The sequence below is a fragment of the Delphinus delphis genome, chromosome 15 (genome assembly GCF_949987515.2).
Source record: "Delphinus delphis chromosome 15, mDelDel1.2, whole genome shotgun sequence".
NCBI classification, from domain to species: Eukaryota; Metazoa; Chordata; class Mammalia; order Artiodactyla; family Delphinidae; genus Delphinus; species Delphinus delphis.
This window is the reverse complement of record NC_082697.1, coordinates 27,685,380-27,704,316: the sequence shown is the minus strand read 5'-3', so window position 1 is coordinate 27,704,316 and position 18,937 is coordinate 27,685,380. Positions and strand designations below refer to the sequence as shown.

General features: G+C 42.7%; 1 protein-coding gene across 1 annotated transcript in view; it reads right to left on the bottom strand.

Annotated features, from left to right (window-relative positions):
- Nucleotides 1-1,433: 1,433 nt before the first annotated feature.
- The window catches only part of PSMF1 (proteasome inhibitor subunit 1), a 56,294-nt gene continuing 38,790 nt past the window's right edge, over nt 1,434-18,937 (bottom strand). The window contains exons 6-8 of the mRNA XM_060031097.1: nt 4,259-4,312; nt 2,975-3,133; nt 1,434-2,433 (exon numbers count right to left, since the gene is read on the bottom strand). Of these exons, the coding sequence (XP_059887080.1) occupies nt 2,382-2,433; nt 2,975-3,133; nt 4,259-4,312 (265 nt within the window). The 3' untranslated portion in view covers nt 1,434-2,381. The remainder of the gene's footprint in view (nt 2,434-2,974; nt 3,134-4,258; nt 4,313-18,937) is intronic.

Here is an 18,937-nt window from a genome sequence, read left to right as displayed (position 1 = left end):
GGGGGGTGACTGTTAATGGGTGGGTTTTCTCTTTGGGGTGATGAAAACGTTCAGGAATCAGATATGGTGATGGATGCACAACACTGTGAATATACTAAAAACACCGAATTGCACACTTTAAAAAACGTGAACTTTATGGGTATGTGAATTATATCTCAATAAAGCTGTATTTTTAAAAAAGAGGAACAGGTTATTAAGTGCTGATATTTATTGCTAAGGCTCCAACCTTTTGGGTTCCACAAAACATATACCTGAACCATTCCCTTTGGCTGCTTGGCTGGAAGGAGGGAAGTGGCCCAGACATACAACACATACCGACAGCCTGACTTGGAAGTTCCTGAAGGCCCCATTCACCTTCCCCCACATAACTAAGACATAGTCTGTGTTCCTCACTGTCCCTGATGCAAGGAGACCCACTCAAAAAACCTGCTGATTCTGCAGGTGGATCACTAAAGTTTCTACTTTCAGAAAACAGAATTATATTTATGGCTATCCTTTCCACTTTTGCTATTAGAAAATCTAAGTGGCAAATTTATTGTTTCAATCTTGTCCTTTCCTTGAATCAGGGTCCTAAAAGTTATCTACCTCTCCCACTTGTCTGATTTCCTTTAAATGCTTCGTTTTATAATAAAAGATGCTTTTATGAGCAAATTGCCCCAAGTCCTTCTGGTTGAAGGTATGATCCAGTTTCAAAACAAAAACGTTCCACCCATTAGCTGGCTCTTGAGGAAGACGACTATTAATGACTGCATTTGTAGCTCTGCCTGACCTCTGGGTCTTTCTCCAGAGCAGAGCTGTTCTAAAAGCTTCAAGGTGGTCTTTTACTAAATCAGGGCTTGAAATGGGGTCTGCCAGAAATGCCCAGGAAGCCAGCTCATGCGAGCCTCCCCTAGTCCCAGCCTCCATCTTGGATTGCCCCCGGGCACATATGCCTGTTTAGTTTACTCCTAACCCACTCTCAGACACAACAGACAGGCAATTCAGGCTACAGCATATTAGCAGATGCCTCAGGAAGGCTCTGGTGGCCCTCTGCCCACAGATAAATAATACATCCTAATTTAAGGGAAGGAATCCAAGGAGCTGAAAAGTTTAAGGACCCACCCGTGGCTGAAATGCTAGTTAGGGAGTGAAAGTGACTAGTGCCTTGATCTCTTGCCTCTGAGTCTGGTGCTCTAGAGTGCTCTTTCCACTCCAGCACAGGGGTTCATCCCTGACCACATCTGTCAGGCCTCAGGCTGAAAAGACTTCCTGGGTTGTTTCTTGCATCACTAGCTCCTTCATTCACCCCTATCACACACTCCTCCCAACCCACCCCCTGCCACTGGCTTTCAGAGACCAGGCTCCCTGCTTGTCCTGACGTTCAGCACCACGCTGCTATGCTTGTGTCTGAGCCGCAAGAGGGGTGAGAGGCACACAGTTGCGGACTCTGTAGGTAAGTACCACACAAAGCCTTGAACCTTTATTCTTTCCCTTTTGCCCCAGTTCCCAGGGGTCATCAGACATAGAAGCAGACACCAGAATGTTTTAGAGCAAGAAAGGCACACCTCAGATTTCGTAGGTAGACACGATGGCCCTGGGAGGAAGGGACCTGCTTAGGGTCACTCAGTAAGTTAGTGGCAAAAAGAGATTAGCCTTCAGGTCTGTTCTGTTTATTCCTCTGTTCATAGGCTGCCATTGCCCAGGCACAGAGGGACACAGAGGACTGGCTCAGACAAGCAGAACTGGAAGATTTTGCCCTTTTCAGAATGACGCAATCTTTCCACAATCTGCCTGTCCTTGAGAAAGTCATCCTTGTGGCCTACGGGGTTTCCAGTCACTCATTTTCATCCATGAAGCCAGACTGGGACCCATTCTTAGTGGTGTCAGGAGCAAGAGCAATTTATGAAAGGAAGGTGCCTGAGAAGCAAGAACAGGCCCTGGGTAGGAGAAAAGAGTCATTTAGCCCCTCAAACATTCAAACTCTCAAGTCTCATAAATGGAAGGAACTGAGCAGCAAAGAAGAGTGGGATACTGGCAACATGATTTTTGTATTGACATTTGGTTCTTAATAATAACATCCAAAATGTGTTCTGTTCTTACAGTGCTGCAACTGGGACTGCATCGGGTCGAGGGTATATGTTGCCGGAGTCTTCCCTGGGAAGTGGGGAGGAGCTGGTGGTGAGAGACACTGATTTCTCTTTGGGACCTATATGCAGCCAGGTGGACAGCTACAGCGGGTACCTTGGCCCTGGCAGGGGGTGGGGAGGCAATCCCAGCTGGCCTGCAAACACATGGGCAGAGTCCCTTGCCCCCAGCCCACAAGAAAACGGTTGCTGATGGGGCTAGCAGTGGCAGCTCCAGGAGAGTAGAGGGAAGGATGGTATGTTACATTCTTGAGGCCTTCACAGGTACATGTCATCGTAGCCTGGCGGGCGGAGATGGTCTGGGTTAGGTCTGGAATGGAAAGAGGGGCTGGTGAGTTGGGGCGATGGAGAGCCAGCGGCGCACAGGCACACAGGGTCCTGAATGGAGAGAGCCTGCCTCAGAATGATGTGGTGGTTTGTGCAGTTCAAGAGCATGCACTCTAGAGTTGGGTCTGAATTCTTATTCTCCCACCTTGGATAAGTTACTCCACCTTTCAAGGCCTTGATTTCTGCATCTGTGAAATGTGGACAGTAATATCTACCCACAAGTGTTGACGTAAGGATCCAGTGAGTTCCTGACACATACAAAAAGTCCATTAAGTGTGAGTAGCAACCCCTCCTCTGAGTCCTCCGTGACGGGAGCTGGGGAAGGGAGGCACTGAGGAATGGGAAGCTCCTGGAAGGCTCCAGGGAGGCATCAGGCAGGTGCCTGGAGGAGGCTCCACTCTCTTGGCAGCAGGGGACAGAGGTAGTGGTGACTCTGCGCCTGGCGTCAGACGCCTTCATCCCTGCAATGCTGAGCTGAGCTGCCATCACGTCCTACTTCTCAGCATACCTGAGTGAATACCTACCCAGGTGGGCTGGTCCCAATGGGTCCAAAGGGGTCAAAGCGTGCTCCTGGGGGCACAGCGCCTGGAGGAAGCCGGTTTGGGAGGCCCGATGATGGGTCAATAAGCGCTCTTGGGAAGCCGGATCTCAGGGGATCCACGATCATGCCACCTCTCCGACACCTGAGGCAAGAAGGAACGATGGGTAAGCAAATGTGGCAAGCAGCTGTTGGAGAAGGAGTGAAGGTGGTGAGAATGGACTAAAAATGACTGGGACATCAACGCTGGATGGTTCAAGCAGACACACACGGATGGCTGCCTGAGTGCCAGCAGGAAGTGGGCAAGAGCAACAACACACAGAGCACACCTTCTCTGGCCATCATGGCTTGTACTTTCAGCTCTACAGGCTCCCTGAACCCACAAAATTGAGGTCCCTGCCATCTCCTGCACCCAAGGGGGAACAATTCGATAAAGAACGTGTGCCAGAACTTGTCAAGGTCAATGCAGAACCATCACAAGGCTCTTTAGGTCTAAGGACTAATGAATTGAGATAATTCATGATGCTAGCTTTTTTGCTGTTTCCTTAAAGGTCTCAGGGCAATCCATAATTTGGCTGTCCAAGTCTGGCTCTTGACAGCATCTGTCCCTCATTGAATTCCATGGATCCGACCTCATGGCTCAAACTAGGATGAATAAGCTGATGTTCCCCAAACTTTGAAGTCACTGTTCAAGCTTAACTGCAGACTTATATGATTTCCCCATGGTCTAAAGGTGAGACACTCAAGCTGGGGACACTTTGCAGCAGAGGTTAAAATCTAAAAGCATTCAGAGAAGACAGTGCCTAGCTGAGGCTGAAATAACTTTGTTGGGGACTTGACAAGAACCACACCAGAGTCTAATGGGGATCAGAGACTCCCCTTACCAAGTGAGGTGACCTCTGAATAGCCCTGAACTGCCCTCAGGTCTGTAGCCCACTGTGTGCTCTTCAGTCTGCACCTGATAGATCCCCATGGTATCCTTCCATCCAAGGGACAGCTGCTGTCTTCCACCAAAACAAGCAGGGCCAGAAAACAACAGAGGAGCTGCCCACCGGGCTTGCTCAGCCACTCCCCAACACTCAGAGCCCTCCTGCACTGCTCCAGGTACGGCAGAGCAGAGCAGCGGCAATGCTTTCTCAGCCACTCAGCAACAACTGCTTCCTTCACCCCAAAGGAAGACTGATGAAAAGCTCTAAAATTAGAAGATGAGCTTGGGCTGAAAGGCCATAAGAGCAAGTCGTGTTGCTGTCACCTCCCCAGCAGTACTCACCCAAAGGGGTCTAGGTCCTCTCCCCCGACAGCAAATGGGCCCAGGGGATCACACCTGAAACAAACAAGGGACAATTACTGAAAGTCCCAGAGCAGCCTGGGCTCCCAGAGGTCCAAACCTGATGCCTTTGGGGACACAAATGTACTCCCAGGCATGGGGGGCAGGGGAAGCCCCTGCGTGAGACCAGAACACAAGGGATATTTCAAAGTGATCCTCGGCACAGACTAACACTGAAATTATTACAATGGCAATTACGCGAAAAGAGCTGAACATAAAACTAGAAACATGGAGGATCCCAATAATGTAGAAAGATAAAAATATGAACAGTGGCAACCAGATAAATTTTATTTTATTCATACCTTTCCCAGGCTCCTAAAGTTTGTACAAAGAACCAAGAACATTTAGATCAGAAAAATACTATTCTAAAACCCCAAACCAAAAGCTCAGATTTAACAGCTTCGAAGGGTGGAGTGAGATGGGTGCTCATATACAACTAGAACTGTGCTTCTCAACCTTTTTCTCATTATGGCCCCTGCATGAAATGCTAATATCACAGATACTGCACTGGATAGCCACAAACCATTGTAATTTCTAAGATTTTTTTCACCCCCCAATCAAGAACCAATTTTTGCCCACACTGAGACTGCAGGAGCCAGGAGAATAAATCAGTGTGTGCTTTGTGGAGACCAAGTCTATACTAATATATATATACACGCAAAATATATCTGTCTCTCAAAAGCCTTCTGTATCTTTACATTCTGTGATCTGATACTTTTATGCCTAGGTATCCATCTTAAAAAAATAATACATAATTCAAATGAAAATATCATCATAAAGACTTTAACCAAAGGAACAGGATTGGCTGTAAATGGGGACCAGTTAGGCAGATCATGGTAATGCAGCCATGGAAACAATGTTCTTAGAATGTTTTAAAATGATGTGGAAAATGTTTATGCTCCATTGTTAACTGTGGGAGAAAAGGGGATTATCAATAGCCTAGGAAATCAACTATGAAAAATGTGTGTGTGTGTGTGTATATAAATAAAACTAGAAAGAAGCATAACTGAAAATATAAACAGTGACAGTTAAACCTGGGAGAAGTTTCTTCTTTATACTTTCCTATTTTTTCTATATAGGATATGGCTATGGATATAATAAAACAAAGAAGATTTGGTATTTGAAAAAGTGTGCTTTGGAATCTGCTTAGAGCCCCAGTGAGCAATACAAACCCGACAGTTCTGGGGCATGGGAGACCTCAGAAAAGCCTGGTAAATAGCAGCTAATCAAAGCTTACAGGTAAGAAGCCATTAATTAAGCAACTAGGAAAATAATCCAAAAGTAGGTGCTTCTCCAGGTAGTTCTACCCTATGAGCTGGAAAGGACACCATGATTTAGATGGACATGGCTTCCAAGGGAAGCAATTTTTCCCGACCTAGGTTATTGTTTCCAAGCCATGGTTCACGGAGCTGGCAGTTCAAACTTTCTGGTGGCCTCCCAACAACTGCCTCACTGGACAGACCAAGTGGTGCAGAGGGCAGCAAGCATTTTACACTTGTCTCCACAAACTGCCCCCTACAGAGCAGCAAGCAGGAGGAGCTTCTAGTGGCTATAAAAATGACTTGGAAAACAGAGCCCTGATGGCTCCTGAAACATGGAGCCATCTCTGTTTTTCTCTCCTAGGCCACAGAGCGTGGGGAGGAAAGAAGAGATAAAGAACAATGGAGGCTAGAAAGGCAGCTGCCAGGCCCACCCCAACAATCTGCTTTCTTGCAATTGTCACGGCATATCCTTTAGGCTCACACTCAACACAGTCTAACTGCAACACATGCACGCTTCTGTGAGCTCATTATATACACGCCCAGATCCGATTATAAAACAGTCTCAGTACTGGATATGCTGAATGAGGCTCTCGGGATTAAAAAAAAAAAAGAAGCTAATTTTTGTAAATGGTCTCTAGAATCAAGCCCCTAAAACTTCATCTAGTTATCAGCTGAAAGAGAGTGCTGTACACTAAATGCTGTAGGCGCAACTGCCTAGCTGGGCCCACTGGACAGTAAGGCCTAGCTTTAAAACGGGCCCTTTGGGATTGGGGCCCTTTGAAGGCCCTTTGGGATTTGGGGGTGATCCTGACCGCACACAATTCCTCCTTATGTGCTCTCCTCTCCTCTTAGATAAAAACAACACGCCTCTCTTGGGCACACAAATCCTGTTGACGCCATTCTTATGGCTGAGGTGGTCTGGTGAACAGGAAAAACCTCAGGACTCTGGGTGGGGGACTGTCTGGCTGGTTGGCAGGGGTCTGGCTGGTTTGCACCTCAGTCTTCTACGATGGAAAATCTAAGTAGTAACACTCAGAGTCTGCTGTCATGGTGAAACATAGTATTGGACATGAACAGATTTGTTGACAGGAAAGGCCTGGAAGAATGGAATAATAGCAGCTGCCGATACTTACTGACAGCTTGCTTTGTGTCAGGCACCATGCTAAATTTAGTTTTTAAAATTTAATTTTCTGAATAGGTAATGCCTTCACCAGTTTCAAAATTCAAAACAATACACAGATTGAATTCAAAATTCAAAGGATACACAGATCCATAATCTTAGGCTGGATGTGTTTTGGAATTCACTATTTTTCATGTTTCAGAAAGGTCAGATGAATATACCTAACATATTATTGTGTAGTACCCTATAACCAATACCTTAATATTTCTGCAAAATGAATGAGAATTGACACAAAATGAACATATAAGGAGCTTAATGCCACTTCAGTTCAGGTTCTGCTACCAAACAAGGTGTGGCATCAATCTTATGAAAAAAACAAAACAAAACAAAACAAAAAAATCAACAACACCGGGTTTTCAGAGCTCTTCTGATTTCAGAGTTGTAAGATAAGAGATTGTGGACCCCTACAAGTAAAAAAAATCTCCCTCTTAGCCCTGTCCTCCAGGCTACCCACAGACAACTAATGACATCAGTTTCATGTATGTTCTTCCAAAGATACTCTGCATATATGAGCAAATATGCATTTCCCCTACTTTTTAAACAGACGGATATGCTGAGCTCCTTATAAATATTACCTTATTTTATATTTGCAATAGCCCTCTAAGGAAGTACAATTTTTTTCCTATTTTACAAGTGAGGAAACTGAGGCTCAGAAAAGCAAGTGTTCTTACACAAGGCCAGATGGGTAGTAAGTGGCCAAGAATGAATTCACACTAGGTTTACCCAACTTCAAAAGCCATGACCTTTTAATTGGTGTGTTGAGACCATTTACATTTAATGTGATATGTTTAGATTTAGATCTGCCATTTTACTATTGCTTTTCCAATTGTTCTTTTTCTTTCCTCTATTTTCTCTCTTTTTAATTCAACTTCAGAGTTTTTGACTAGATCTCTTTGTAGTTTTTTCAGTGGTTGCTTGAGGGATTACAATAAACAGATGTAACTTTTCACAGTCTACTGAGAAATAGTATATTACCCTTTCAAGTAGAAGGTAAAAACCTTATCAGCATAAGTAAGTCCTTTCATTCACCTTCCTTGTCTTATATAACATACAATATTGTCATATTATATGACATATATAACTACAATGAATTTGTTCTAATTTTTGCTTTCAATCATAAAACATGTTTTAGAGAATTCAAGAGAACAGTCTACTATGTTTATCTAGATATTTACCATTCTTATTGCTCTTCCTTTATTCCTGATGTTCCAAGTGTCTATCTGGTATCCCTTCCCTTCTGTCTGAGAACTTTCGTTAGCAATTCCTTCTGAGAAGATCTGTTGACTATGAATTCTCTTCGTATCCTTTTACTAAGAATATCTTAAAATCCTTCAGAAATAAAGATGATGTATTTGCTGGACATAGAATTCTGGGTCTGACAATCCTTTTTTCTCCATACTTTAAGAATGGTGGTCTACTTATTTCTGGTTTCCATGTATTCTGATGAGAAATCCATAATCATTCAAATTCTTATTCCTCTATAAGCAATGTGTTTTTTTCTCTAGTTGCTTTCATGACTTTCATTTTTAGCAATCTGATTATGTTTGAGCATGGACTTCTTTGGGTTTATCCTACTTAGGATTTGCTGAGCTTTTTAAATCTGTAGGTTTATGTCTTTTGCCAAATCTGAGAAGTTTTCAGCCATTATCTTCTTCAAATAATTTTTCTGTACTTCACTCTTTCTCCTCTCCTCCTAAGACTTTCATGACTGCAATGTCAGCTCTTTTATAATTGTCCCACAGGTTCCTGAAACTTTATTTTAAAATATTTTTTCTCTCTATTGTTCAGATGATTTCTACTGATTTATTTCAAGCATTTAATCTCTCCTCTGTTATCTCTATTCTGCTACTGATTCATCCAGTGAAATTATTTTGATTACTGCATTATTACTTTTCAGTTCTAAAATTTCCATTGGGTTCTTTTTTGTACCTTGTTTCTTTGCTGAGATTTTCTATCATTCCATTTGTTTCTAGACTGCCCTCACTTCTCTAAGCATTTTTGTGATAGCTGCTTTATATCTCTGTCACATAATTATTCCAACATTTGCATCACATTGGCATATTGGCATCTGTTGATTGTCTTTTTGTGAGCTGAAATTTTCTTGATTCTTTGTATGCCCAATAATTTTGAACATTTTGTCATGAGGTTTGGGGAGAATCCTGGTATTTTTGTCTTAGCAGGCAATCGACCCAGCTGGGTTTGGGATCCAAGTTCAGGTTTCAATGTCAGTTCTGTTTGGAAAGCCTTTGCAGTGCTATCCAGTTGTGTACCACGTATGTGCTAACCAGTGGTCAGTCTGAGACCTGGCAGTAGGCTATCCTGTAGTTCTGTTCTCAAAGTCTTTGGTGTGCTATTTACAATCAGATCCACTTATGTACAGTTTGCAGGTAAGGCCTGGAGTCCATAAGTTTATGGAGTTGCTTTCTGAACTCTTCCGTTTCTGTGATCTATCTCCTTGATACCTTCCAGTTCCCTGGGGCTCCTCTTTTGGTCCTCTGGCCAGAAAGCTGGGACATTGCTTACCTTGCTCTGCCATGTACTTCCCCTGACAGTGCCTGTGTCCACATGCCTGTATCAAATGGAGGGAGAACAAAGAAAGAAAAAAAAGCAACAGTGGTTCACTCCATACTCTTGACACAAGTCTTATTGGAAAGGAAGGGTCTTCTCCCTCAGTTTTAAGTTTGTGGACTGTCACATGCTGGGGTATAAAACAATGGAGAAAAGGAAGAAGAAACACGGGAGATTTTCCTCATTCTCTCTTGAGCACTAGACCCCATTCCCACTCCTTTAGCCAGAATGGAGGGCTGTCCTGGAGTGCTCTCTTTCCATGCCAATATCTAATTCCTTGTTTTGGGCTTCCTTGAGTTCATACTGGAGGCCAGTATGGTGGTATTTCAACCTCTGGTCTTCTTTCCCAATCTATCTGCTACTACTTTTCAGCATCCTCAAATAATTGCTCTGTGCATTCTATATAGCTGCAGTCAATGGGAAAGTCAGGAAGGAGTGTGCTTATTCCAGAACCAGAGTCTTCCAAACCTAGGCTCTTAGCTGGTACAGAACATCAATATGGCTGCTTTCAACACAGCTGCTGGTCTGCACCCACTGGTGATCACCAGGCATGAACGCAAAGCTCTCCATATGCACATCAGAATTCTTTAGGAGTGCCGGCTGTGCTTTCACAGTGCATCCAGCAGCAATTACCTGAAGATTTCTAGACCCTGATCCCTGAGTCAGTTTTCATGGCATTGTTTGAACCACCTAGGCCAGTTCTGTTCAAGTTGTAATGTGCACATGAATCAGTGGGAGAATCTTGCTAAAATGTAGGTTTTAATTCAGAAGATCAGGGATGGGACCTGAGATCCTTCATTTTCTGAAAGCTCCCACATGATCTGGCATTGCTCGTCTGGAGACCACCAATGGCTAGGCTGCATCCCAGCGAGGGTACAAGCTGGGGAATTTTTGTGGTCTGGGTTTATTTGCTTTGTCCTGCCAAGTGTGGAAACTTAGGACTGGGAAAATGGAAATGCTGATAGCTATAGACAACAGTGTATGCACATAAACAAGGAGAGCACCAGTTATGTGCTCTGAGCAAGCAGGGCACTACACCTTTCCTTTTCCCCACCCCTCGATGAACTCATAGGATAGGATATCCTATGAGTTCAAAGGTGAACTGGGGACTGAGAATGGTTGGAAAATACTACATTTAGGCTAACTGAACAAAGATTTTCAAAAGAGAAAGAAAATATATGCATATACTAAAAAATTATAAGAAAAATGTCACCCATCATCTGACTCTAACACCATGACTATTTTTGCTATTCTTTCCTAGTCTTTTTAGAAGCATATTTTTAGACAATTATAATAAATATAATTTTAGATCTCACTGTTTTCCTCCACTTGTGTCCTATATTTCTCATGTTGTTTTTCTTTGCTATTAACATTTTTAATGGCCAAATAATAGTCACTCAAGTGAAGCAAATTTTTTAAATTTACTTAATTTTCTACTGTAGGTATTGGGGTATTGCTTCTGGTGTGTGTTAACTATAAATAATGCTGTAATGAATAACTTTCATGCTCATATTTTTTTCCAGGTTAGAAATCAATAACTGTTATTCTTTGCCCATCCGACCACTGTATGATGGGAACAGACAACCTATTTCTCTGGTCAAGAGACAGAAAGCAGTTGTACTCAGGAGCTTCAACTGTACCTGATTTAGATGATTTACAAGGTTAGATTTAGGTACTTTAAGCTGATGAGATTTAGATAAGATTTTAGGCTGAGCTGATACAGTAACGGCAAAAGCCTCCTCAGAACGCTGGGGGAGGGGAAATGTATTTTGCCTTTGGTAGAAATGTCCCCCTCTCAAGATTCCACACCCTTTAATCCCCAGAATCTGTGAGTGTGATGAGAAATCACTCCTGCATTTATGTTTTATGGCACAGTTGACCTCAAAAAGGGGGGATTGGGCTTCCTTGGTGGCGCAGTGGTTGAGAGTCCGCCTGCCGATGCAGGGGACATGGGTTCGTGCCCCGGTCTGGGAAGATCCCACATGCCGCGGAGCGGCTAGGCCCGTGAGCCATGGCCGCTGAGCCTGCGCGTCCAGAGCCTGTGCTCCGCAACGGGAGAGGCCACAACAGTGACAGGCCCGCGTACCGGGGGGGAAAAAAAAAAAAAAAAGGGGGGGTTATCTGGGTGAGCTAATCTAATCATATGGACCTTTAAAAGCAGAGAACTTTCTCTAGCTGATGGCAGAAGTAAAGGTGGAAGGGAAGATTTGAAGCATGAGAAGAACCTGACACACTGCTGTTGGCTTTAAATATGGAGGCAGCCACGTGAGAAGAAATGCAAGAGGTTTAAGGAGGTGAGAGAGAGGCCTCCAGCCAATAGCCAGTGAGGAATGGGGTAACAAGAAACTGAATTTGGGTTCAGTTAGCTTACAAATGTTATGTGGATGATGCCTTTCTAAATAATTTGAAAGAAAAAGACTAACTCCAGCAGTGAAAAGGATGTGGAAATGACACCAAAATATAGGGGGAATGCGAATTAATACTACTGTTTAGGGAGGCAACTGGGCAATACGTATCAAAATCTTTAAAAAGAGGCTTAGTCCTTAATATATTAATTCTACTGTCAGGAATGCATGCTAAGGAAATATTCAGATGTGTTCTAAGTTGCACGAAAAGTATGTTCCCTGAAGCATTACCTATGGTAGCCCCAAATTAGAAATGACTTGGGCTAAAAAAAAAAAAAAAACTCCTTGCATCATCCTTGCTTTTTCTTCCCATCATCAGGCCAACCCATAAGCAAGTCCTGTATAGTATACTTCCAAATATATCCCAGATCATCTACATATCTGCCACCACCTACCACCTACCACCTACCATCATTATTTCTTGCCTGGATGCCTGTGTCAGCCCCTTATCTGGTCTTTCTGTTTCTACTCTTGTCCCTCTCTAATCCATTCTCTACAAAGGAGCCAGAAGAATTTAAAAAAAAAAAAAGGTAAATAATATCAAGTCCCTCTCTTGCTAAATATACCTAGTGGCTTCCCTGCTCCTGACAATGACCCAGGCTCTACACAAACTGTCCTTTGCTTACCCCTACAGTGTCATCTCCCATCACTCTTCTGCACCATGCTCCAACCATACTAGCTTTCTCTTTGTTCTTGGAATAATCCAAGCCAAGACAGTTTCTTTTGAAGCAACTGCTGATATAGGTGCCAAAAGGAGAAAATATCCCTTTGAATCCCACACCAATGTTTGAGCTGTGTTTCTCTGGGCAAGTTGATTAACCTCTCTGTATCTCAGTTTTCTTTTCTATAAAATGGGGATAACACTAGCACCTATCTCTCATTCTCTTGTTAATAAAGGTTAAAAGAGATTATACTTTATACTTAACGTAATAGCTCAGCACACAGTAAAGGCTCAATAAATATTACCTATGCTAGTTGCCAGAATCTAAGTGGGATCCCTTAAAAAAAAAAAAAAAGTCAATGGTTAAAGGGGTCCCAAATGGATCACTTGCTAACCAAAACATTTTGATGGCTTCCATTACCCCAGGATCAAACCCAGCTCCTTAGCACATAAGGCCCCTTGTGATGTGGCCCCCATGTTTACCTATTCTCCCTTCACATGCCAGCACAAGTAATATATAACCCCCTGATCCCTCCCCTGCCTACAAACACACACACACACACGATAAGATGATTTCATAGCCCCATTTGTCCCCACTGTTCCCTTGGCCACAAATGCCAATTACTCCCAATACTACAGATTTTTTATTAGTCCTTTAAAATTTAGTTCATCATACATTATCTCAGTGAAGCCCTTCCTTCTATATCCTATCTCAACTCAGTCCTTCATAATAATCAACCTCTTCTGAGCAGAAGACCTCAGACATACTTCTTTCACGATTTTAAAAAGAGTTAACGGTCTGGAATAAAAGGGGCAATCAGCCCTAATCGACTGTGAACTCCTTGAAAGTTAGGTCCATACCTCATCATGTATTCCCAGTGCCTAGCACAGTATCTGACACATAATTGACACTTAGACCCACTTGGGGCTAAGAAATTGTGTAAAGGATAAAAGCAAAGGTTTCAGAGTTTGACCCAAGTTCAAATTCTGGCTTCACCATTTAACAGCTGTCTGACCTAGGGCAAATCATGAAATCTCTAAGCCTTAGTTTTCTCCCCTGTAAAATACAGACAATAGTATCTATTTCTCAGGGTTGTTATAAGGATTAAATGAGAATGTTTATAAAAGCTTAGCACCTGGTATACAATAAAGAGTTTAATAAGCAGTATCCAATATTCTATTATTATAACACAACTTCTGCTCCTTAATGGTTGTGGTCAAGTTACTTACACATGAACCTCAGTTTCATGTAAACTGTAAAAGGGGGATAGCCCTTACTGATCTCATGGGGTTGAGAGGATTAAATAAAAGCATGAGGATGAAATGACTAGTATGTTGTCTGCAATAGTTGGCATTCAATAAAATGTAGCCATATTAAATATTACTGAACTAGCTTTGCCATCCATGGGAAAAAGATCAAAGGGATAAAGATTTCGTCCATTCTAAGGAAAAGAATGAGGGCAACTATTATTGTTTCACAAGTAATGAAAAATGAAAATTATTAAGGTGGCATAGGTAGAGGATAATTCTTTTCAAAATTTGGTGCTAGATCAAAGCTAAAATATGAATCTATCTCACAACACATAAAAATTAATTTCAAACGGATTATCTTAATATAAAAGGTGAAACAACAAAGCTTCTAGAAAATATGAGAAATTCTACATGACCTTGGGGTAGGGCAAAAATTTCTCAAACAGATCAAAAAAGCATCACATATAAAGGGAAAGTATTGATAAGCCAAACTACATAAAATATTAAGAATGTTTTAATTTAAAAAACACCATTAACAGAGTGAAAAGACAAACTACAAGAGGGAAAAAAAAAAAAGATTCAAAATGTGGTCCATGGACCCCTGGGGGGTTCCTGAGACTCTCATTTCAGGGGGGGTCCATGAGGTCAAAACTATTTCATCTTAGAAGCTATCTGCTTTTTCACCGTGTTGATATTTGCACTGATGGTGCAAAAGCAATGGTGGGTAAAACAGTTGATGACTTAGCATGAATCAAAGCAGAAGCATTCAACTAGCAGTCACTGTAACCTCCCTCACCAGCCACTCCCACTCCCACCCCCATCCAGTTTTCCTTCAGAATGTCCTTAAAGAATCACTGAAAATTACCAAGTATTCTAAACTCTCAATCTTTGAGTACACCTCTTTTTAATAGTCTGTGTGATGAAATGGGAAATATGCATAAAGTACTTCTGTGCATGTAGAAATACAACGGTTGTCTCAAAGAGAAGTACTCGTGCAGTTGTTTAAGTTACTAGCTGAAGTAGCCGTTTTTTCCATGGAAAACCATTTTTATACAAAACAATGACAGACAAACAAAACATGGTTATTCAGACTGGGCTACACAGTTGATACTTTCTTGAAAACCATGTGAACCTGTTACTACAAGGAAAATAACTTACAGTATATGTTGCCAATGATAAAATTCAAGCTTTCAAGTGAAAATTAGCAATTTGGAAATTTGTATTCACCACTAGCTTGACGGCTCTCCCATACTGATGCTGATCAGATCAGTAATATTGATGAATCTGATTTTTAAAATATTGTGTAATAAATGTGTCAACGTTTAGCAAATCTGTACATCTCAGTGGACCAACAGTTTCCAAATAACCAATTCATGATCTCCCAATAGCATGCACTGGTAAAAGATCCATTAAAAGGGCATGATAGAGCAATGGATTTTAATGTAATAATGTACAAAAAGTTCACTGATATAGATTCAGATTCTACATTGCAACTAACCCTTTGTGAAAATTAATAAAGGGAAACTAACTAAAATGGAATCAAGAGGCCAGAAGGGAGAGCAGAGCCTTCATGCACGAATCACTTGACATCAACACAGACCCCAGAAGGAAAAGAGTACCTTACATCTCCCACAGGAAGTACTACTACTTTACTACTGCCAGGAAGAGGAAGAAAGATTTTCTCCTTGTCCGGCAACAGCTCAGCCAATGAAAGAATCTCACAACTCAGCCAATGAAAAGCCATTATACTGCAAACTCCCAGTTTTCTCCAATGGACTTTAGGTTTATAACAGCCCCTCCCAACTTCCCCTTATTCTCTATAAAGGAACTTCTCCTTTGCTTTACCAGACTTGCATGTGGTGAACCACAGCTGCATGCCCCAAACTGCAATTCTTTGCTGCTCCTGGATAAACCTGTTTTGTTGGTAATAACTGGCTATTTTATTGTTTTACCTTAACACCTTAAAGAAACTATCACTTATAAAGTTTTGGTGTAATGCAAAGCATATCCACAATTACTACTACTCTCTTTTCCAACAACCTATGTTAAGGCTTAAACAAAAACATTATCACCTACAGACTAAATGCAGAAGCAGAAATGAGAATCTAGCTGTCTTCTATGCCAGTATTAAAGATATCTGCAACAATGAAAACAATGTCACTCTTCTCATTAAGTTTTTGATTTGGAAAATAGTTATTTTCATAAAATTTATTTAGGTTAACACACAACAGGTTTATTATTATGTTTAAATGAATGAATAAATGTATATTTAAATTTAAAATTTAATTTTTTAATTAAAAATTTCAGCTATAATTTATAATATGGTAAATATTGATAGATGCAACTCAAACAAACAAGAGCTCTTTTGGGGTCCTAAATAATTTGGGGGAATGCAAAAGAGTTCCCGAGACAAAAAAGCCTGAGATCTGCCAGCACAGAAAATATAACTCCAGGAAACAAAAGAAAAAATTTAAATACAGATGTTCACAGTGTACTGTTTAAAATGAAAAATTGGACATTCTTGAAATTCCCTGTGGAGGTTAGGCAAACTACAGCATATATTAGTAGAATAAAATATCAGATACTAAAAAATATATGTTAAAGGAACATGTATATGTACAACTGATTCACTTTGTTATAAAGCAGAAACTAACACACCATTGTAAAGCAATTATACTCCAATAAAGATGTAAAAAAAAAATTATCAGGCGGACAAAGAAGCAGACAATATGACATGATTATAATAATAATAAATATATATATATATATATGTTTACCACCTTAGTAAACAAAATACAAAATTTTAAAAAGAAAATGTGGAGGACTTCTGGGAAGATGGCGAAAGAGTAAGACGCGGAGATCACCTTCCTCCCCACACATACACCAGAAATACATCTACACGTGGAACAACTCCTACAGAACACCTACTGAACTCTGGCAGAAGACCTCAGACCTCCCAAAAGGCAAGAAACCCCCCACGTACCTGGTTAGGGCAAAAGAAAAAAAAAAAAACAGAGACAAAAGGATAGGGACGGGTCCTGCACCAGCGGGAGGGAGCTGTGAAGGAGGAAAAGTATCCACACACTAGGAAGCCCCTTCGCGGGCGGAGACTGCGGGTGGCGTAGTGGGGGAGCTTCGGAGCCGCGGAGGAGAGCACAGCAACAGGGGTGCGGGGGGCAAAGCAGAGAGATTCCTGCACAGAGGATCAGGACCGAATGGCACTCCCACCGGGGGGGGGGGGGGGGGGGGGGGGCGGGCGGGGCTGGGAGCTGAGACTCCGGCCTCAGTCGGAGCGCTGGGAGAGGACTGGGGTTGGCGGTGTGAACACAGCCTGCAGGGCGTTAGTGCACCGCGGCTAGCCGGGAGGGAGTCCGGGGAAAAGTCTGGACCTGCCGAAGAGGCAAGAGACTTTCTCTTCCCTCTTTATTTCCTGGAGCCCGAGGAGACGGGATTAAGAACGCTGCTTAAAGGAGCTCCAGAGACGGGCGCGAGCCACGGCTAAAAGTGCGGACCCCAGAGACAGACATGAGACACTAAGGCCGCTGCTGCCGCCACCAAGAAGCCTGTGTGCGAACACAGGTCACTATCCACACCCCCCTTCCGGGGAGCCTGTGCAGCCAGCCACTGCCAGGGTTCCGGGATCCAGGGACAACTCCCCCGGGAGAACGCACGGTGCACCTCAGGCTGGCAACGTCACGCCGGCCTCTGCCGTCGCAGGCCCACCCCGCACGCAGTGCCCCTCCCTACCCCCCCCCCCCCCCCCCCGGGCCTGAGTGAGCCAGAGCCTCCGAATCAGCGGCTCCTTTAACCCCGTCCTGTCTGAGCAAAGAACAGACGCCCTCCGGGGACCTACACGCACAGGCGGGGCCAAATCCAAAGCTGAGCCCCTGGGAGCTGTGAGAACAAAGAAGAGAAAGGGAAATCTCTCCCAGCAGCCTCAGAAGCAGTGGATTAAAGCTCCACAATCAACTTGATGTACCCTGCTTCTACGGAATACCTGAATAGACAACAATCATCCCAAATTAAGGAGCCGTGTGGATGAAAGGCTCTTGGTTCTCCAGCCAGGAGTTAGTGCTGTGCCTCTGAGGTGGGAAAGCCAACTTCAGGACACTGGTCCACAAGAGGCCTCCCAGCTGCACATAATATCAAACGGCGAAAATCTCCCAGAGATCTCCATCTCAACGCCAGCACCTAGCTTCACTCAACGACCAGCAAGCTACAGTGCTGGACACCCTACACCAAACAACTAGCAAGACAGGAACACAACCCACCCATTAGCAGAGAGGCTGCCCCAAATCATAATAAGTCTACAGACACCCCAAAACACACCACCAGACATGGACCTGCCCACCAGAAAGACAAGATCCAGCCTCATCCACCAGAACACAGGCACTAGTACCCTCCACCAGGAGGCCTACACAACCCACTGAACCAACCTTAGCCACTGGGGACAGACACTAAAAACAACAGGAACTACGAACCTTCAGCCTGCAAAAAGGAGACCCCAAACACGGTAAGATAAGCAAAATGAAAAGACAGAAAAACACACAGCAGATGAAGGAGCAAGATAAAAACCCACCAGACCTAACAAATGAAGAGGAAATAGGCAGTCTACCTGAAAAATAATTCAGAATAATGATAGTAAAGATGATTCAAAATCTTGGAAACAGAATAGACAAAATGCAAGAAACATTTAACAAAGACCTAGAAGAACTAAAGATGAAACAAACAATGATGAACAACACAATAAATGAAATGAAAAATACTCTAGATGGGATCAATAGCAGAATAACTGAGGCAGAAGAACGGATAAGTGACCTGGAAGATAAAATAGTGGAAATAACTACTGCAGAGCAGAATAAAGAAAAAAGAATGAAAAGAACTGAGGACAGTCTCAGAGACCTCTGGGGCAACATTAAACGCACCAACATTCGAATTATAGGGGTTCCAGAAGAAGAAGAGAAAAAGAAAGGGACTGAGAAAATATTTGAAGAGATTATAGTTGAAAACTTCCCTAATATGGGAAAGGAAATAGTTAATCAAGTCCAGGAAGCACAGAGAGTCCCATACAGGATAAATCCAAGGAGAAATACGCCAAGACACGTATTAATCAAACTGTCAAAAATTAAATACAAATAAAGCATATTAAAAGCAGCAAGGGAAAAACAACAAATAACACACAAGGGAATCCCCATAAGGTTAACAGCCGATCTTTCAGCAGAAACTCTGCAAGCCAGAAGGGAGTGGCAGGACATATTGAAAGTGATGAAGGAGAAAAACCTGCAACCAAGATTA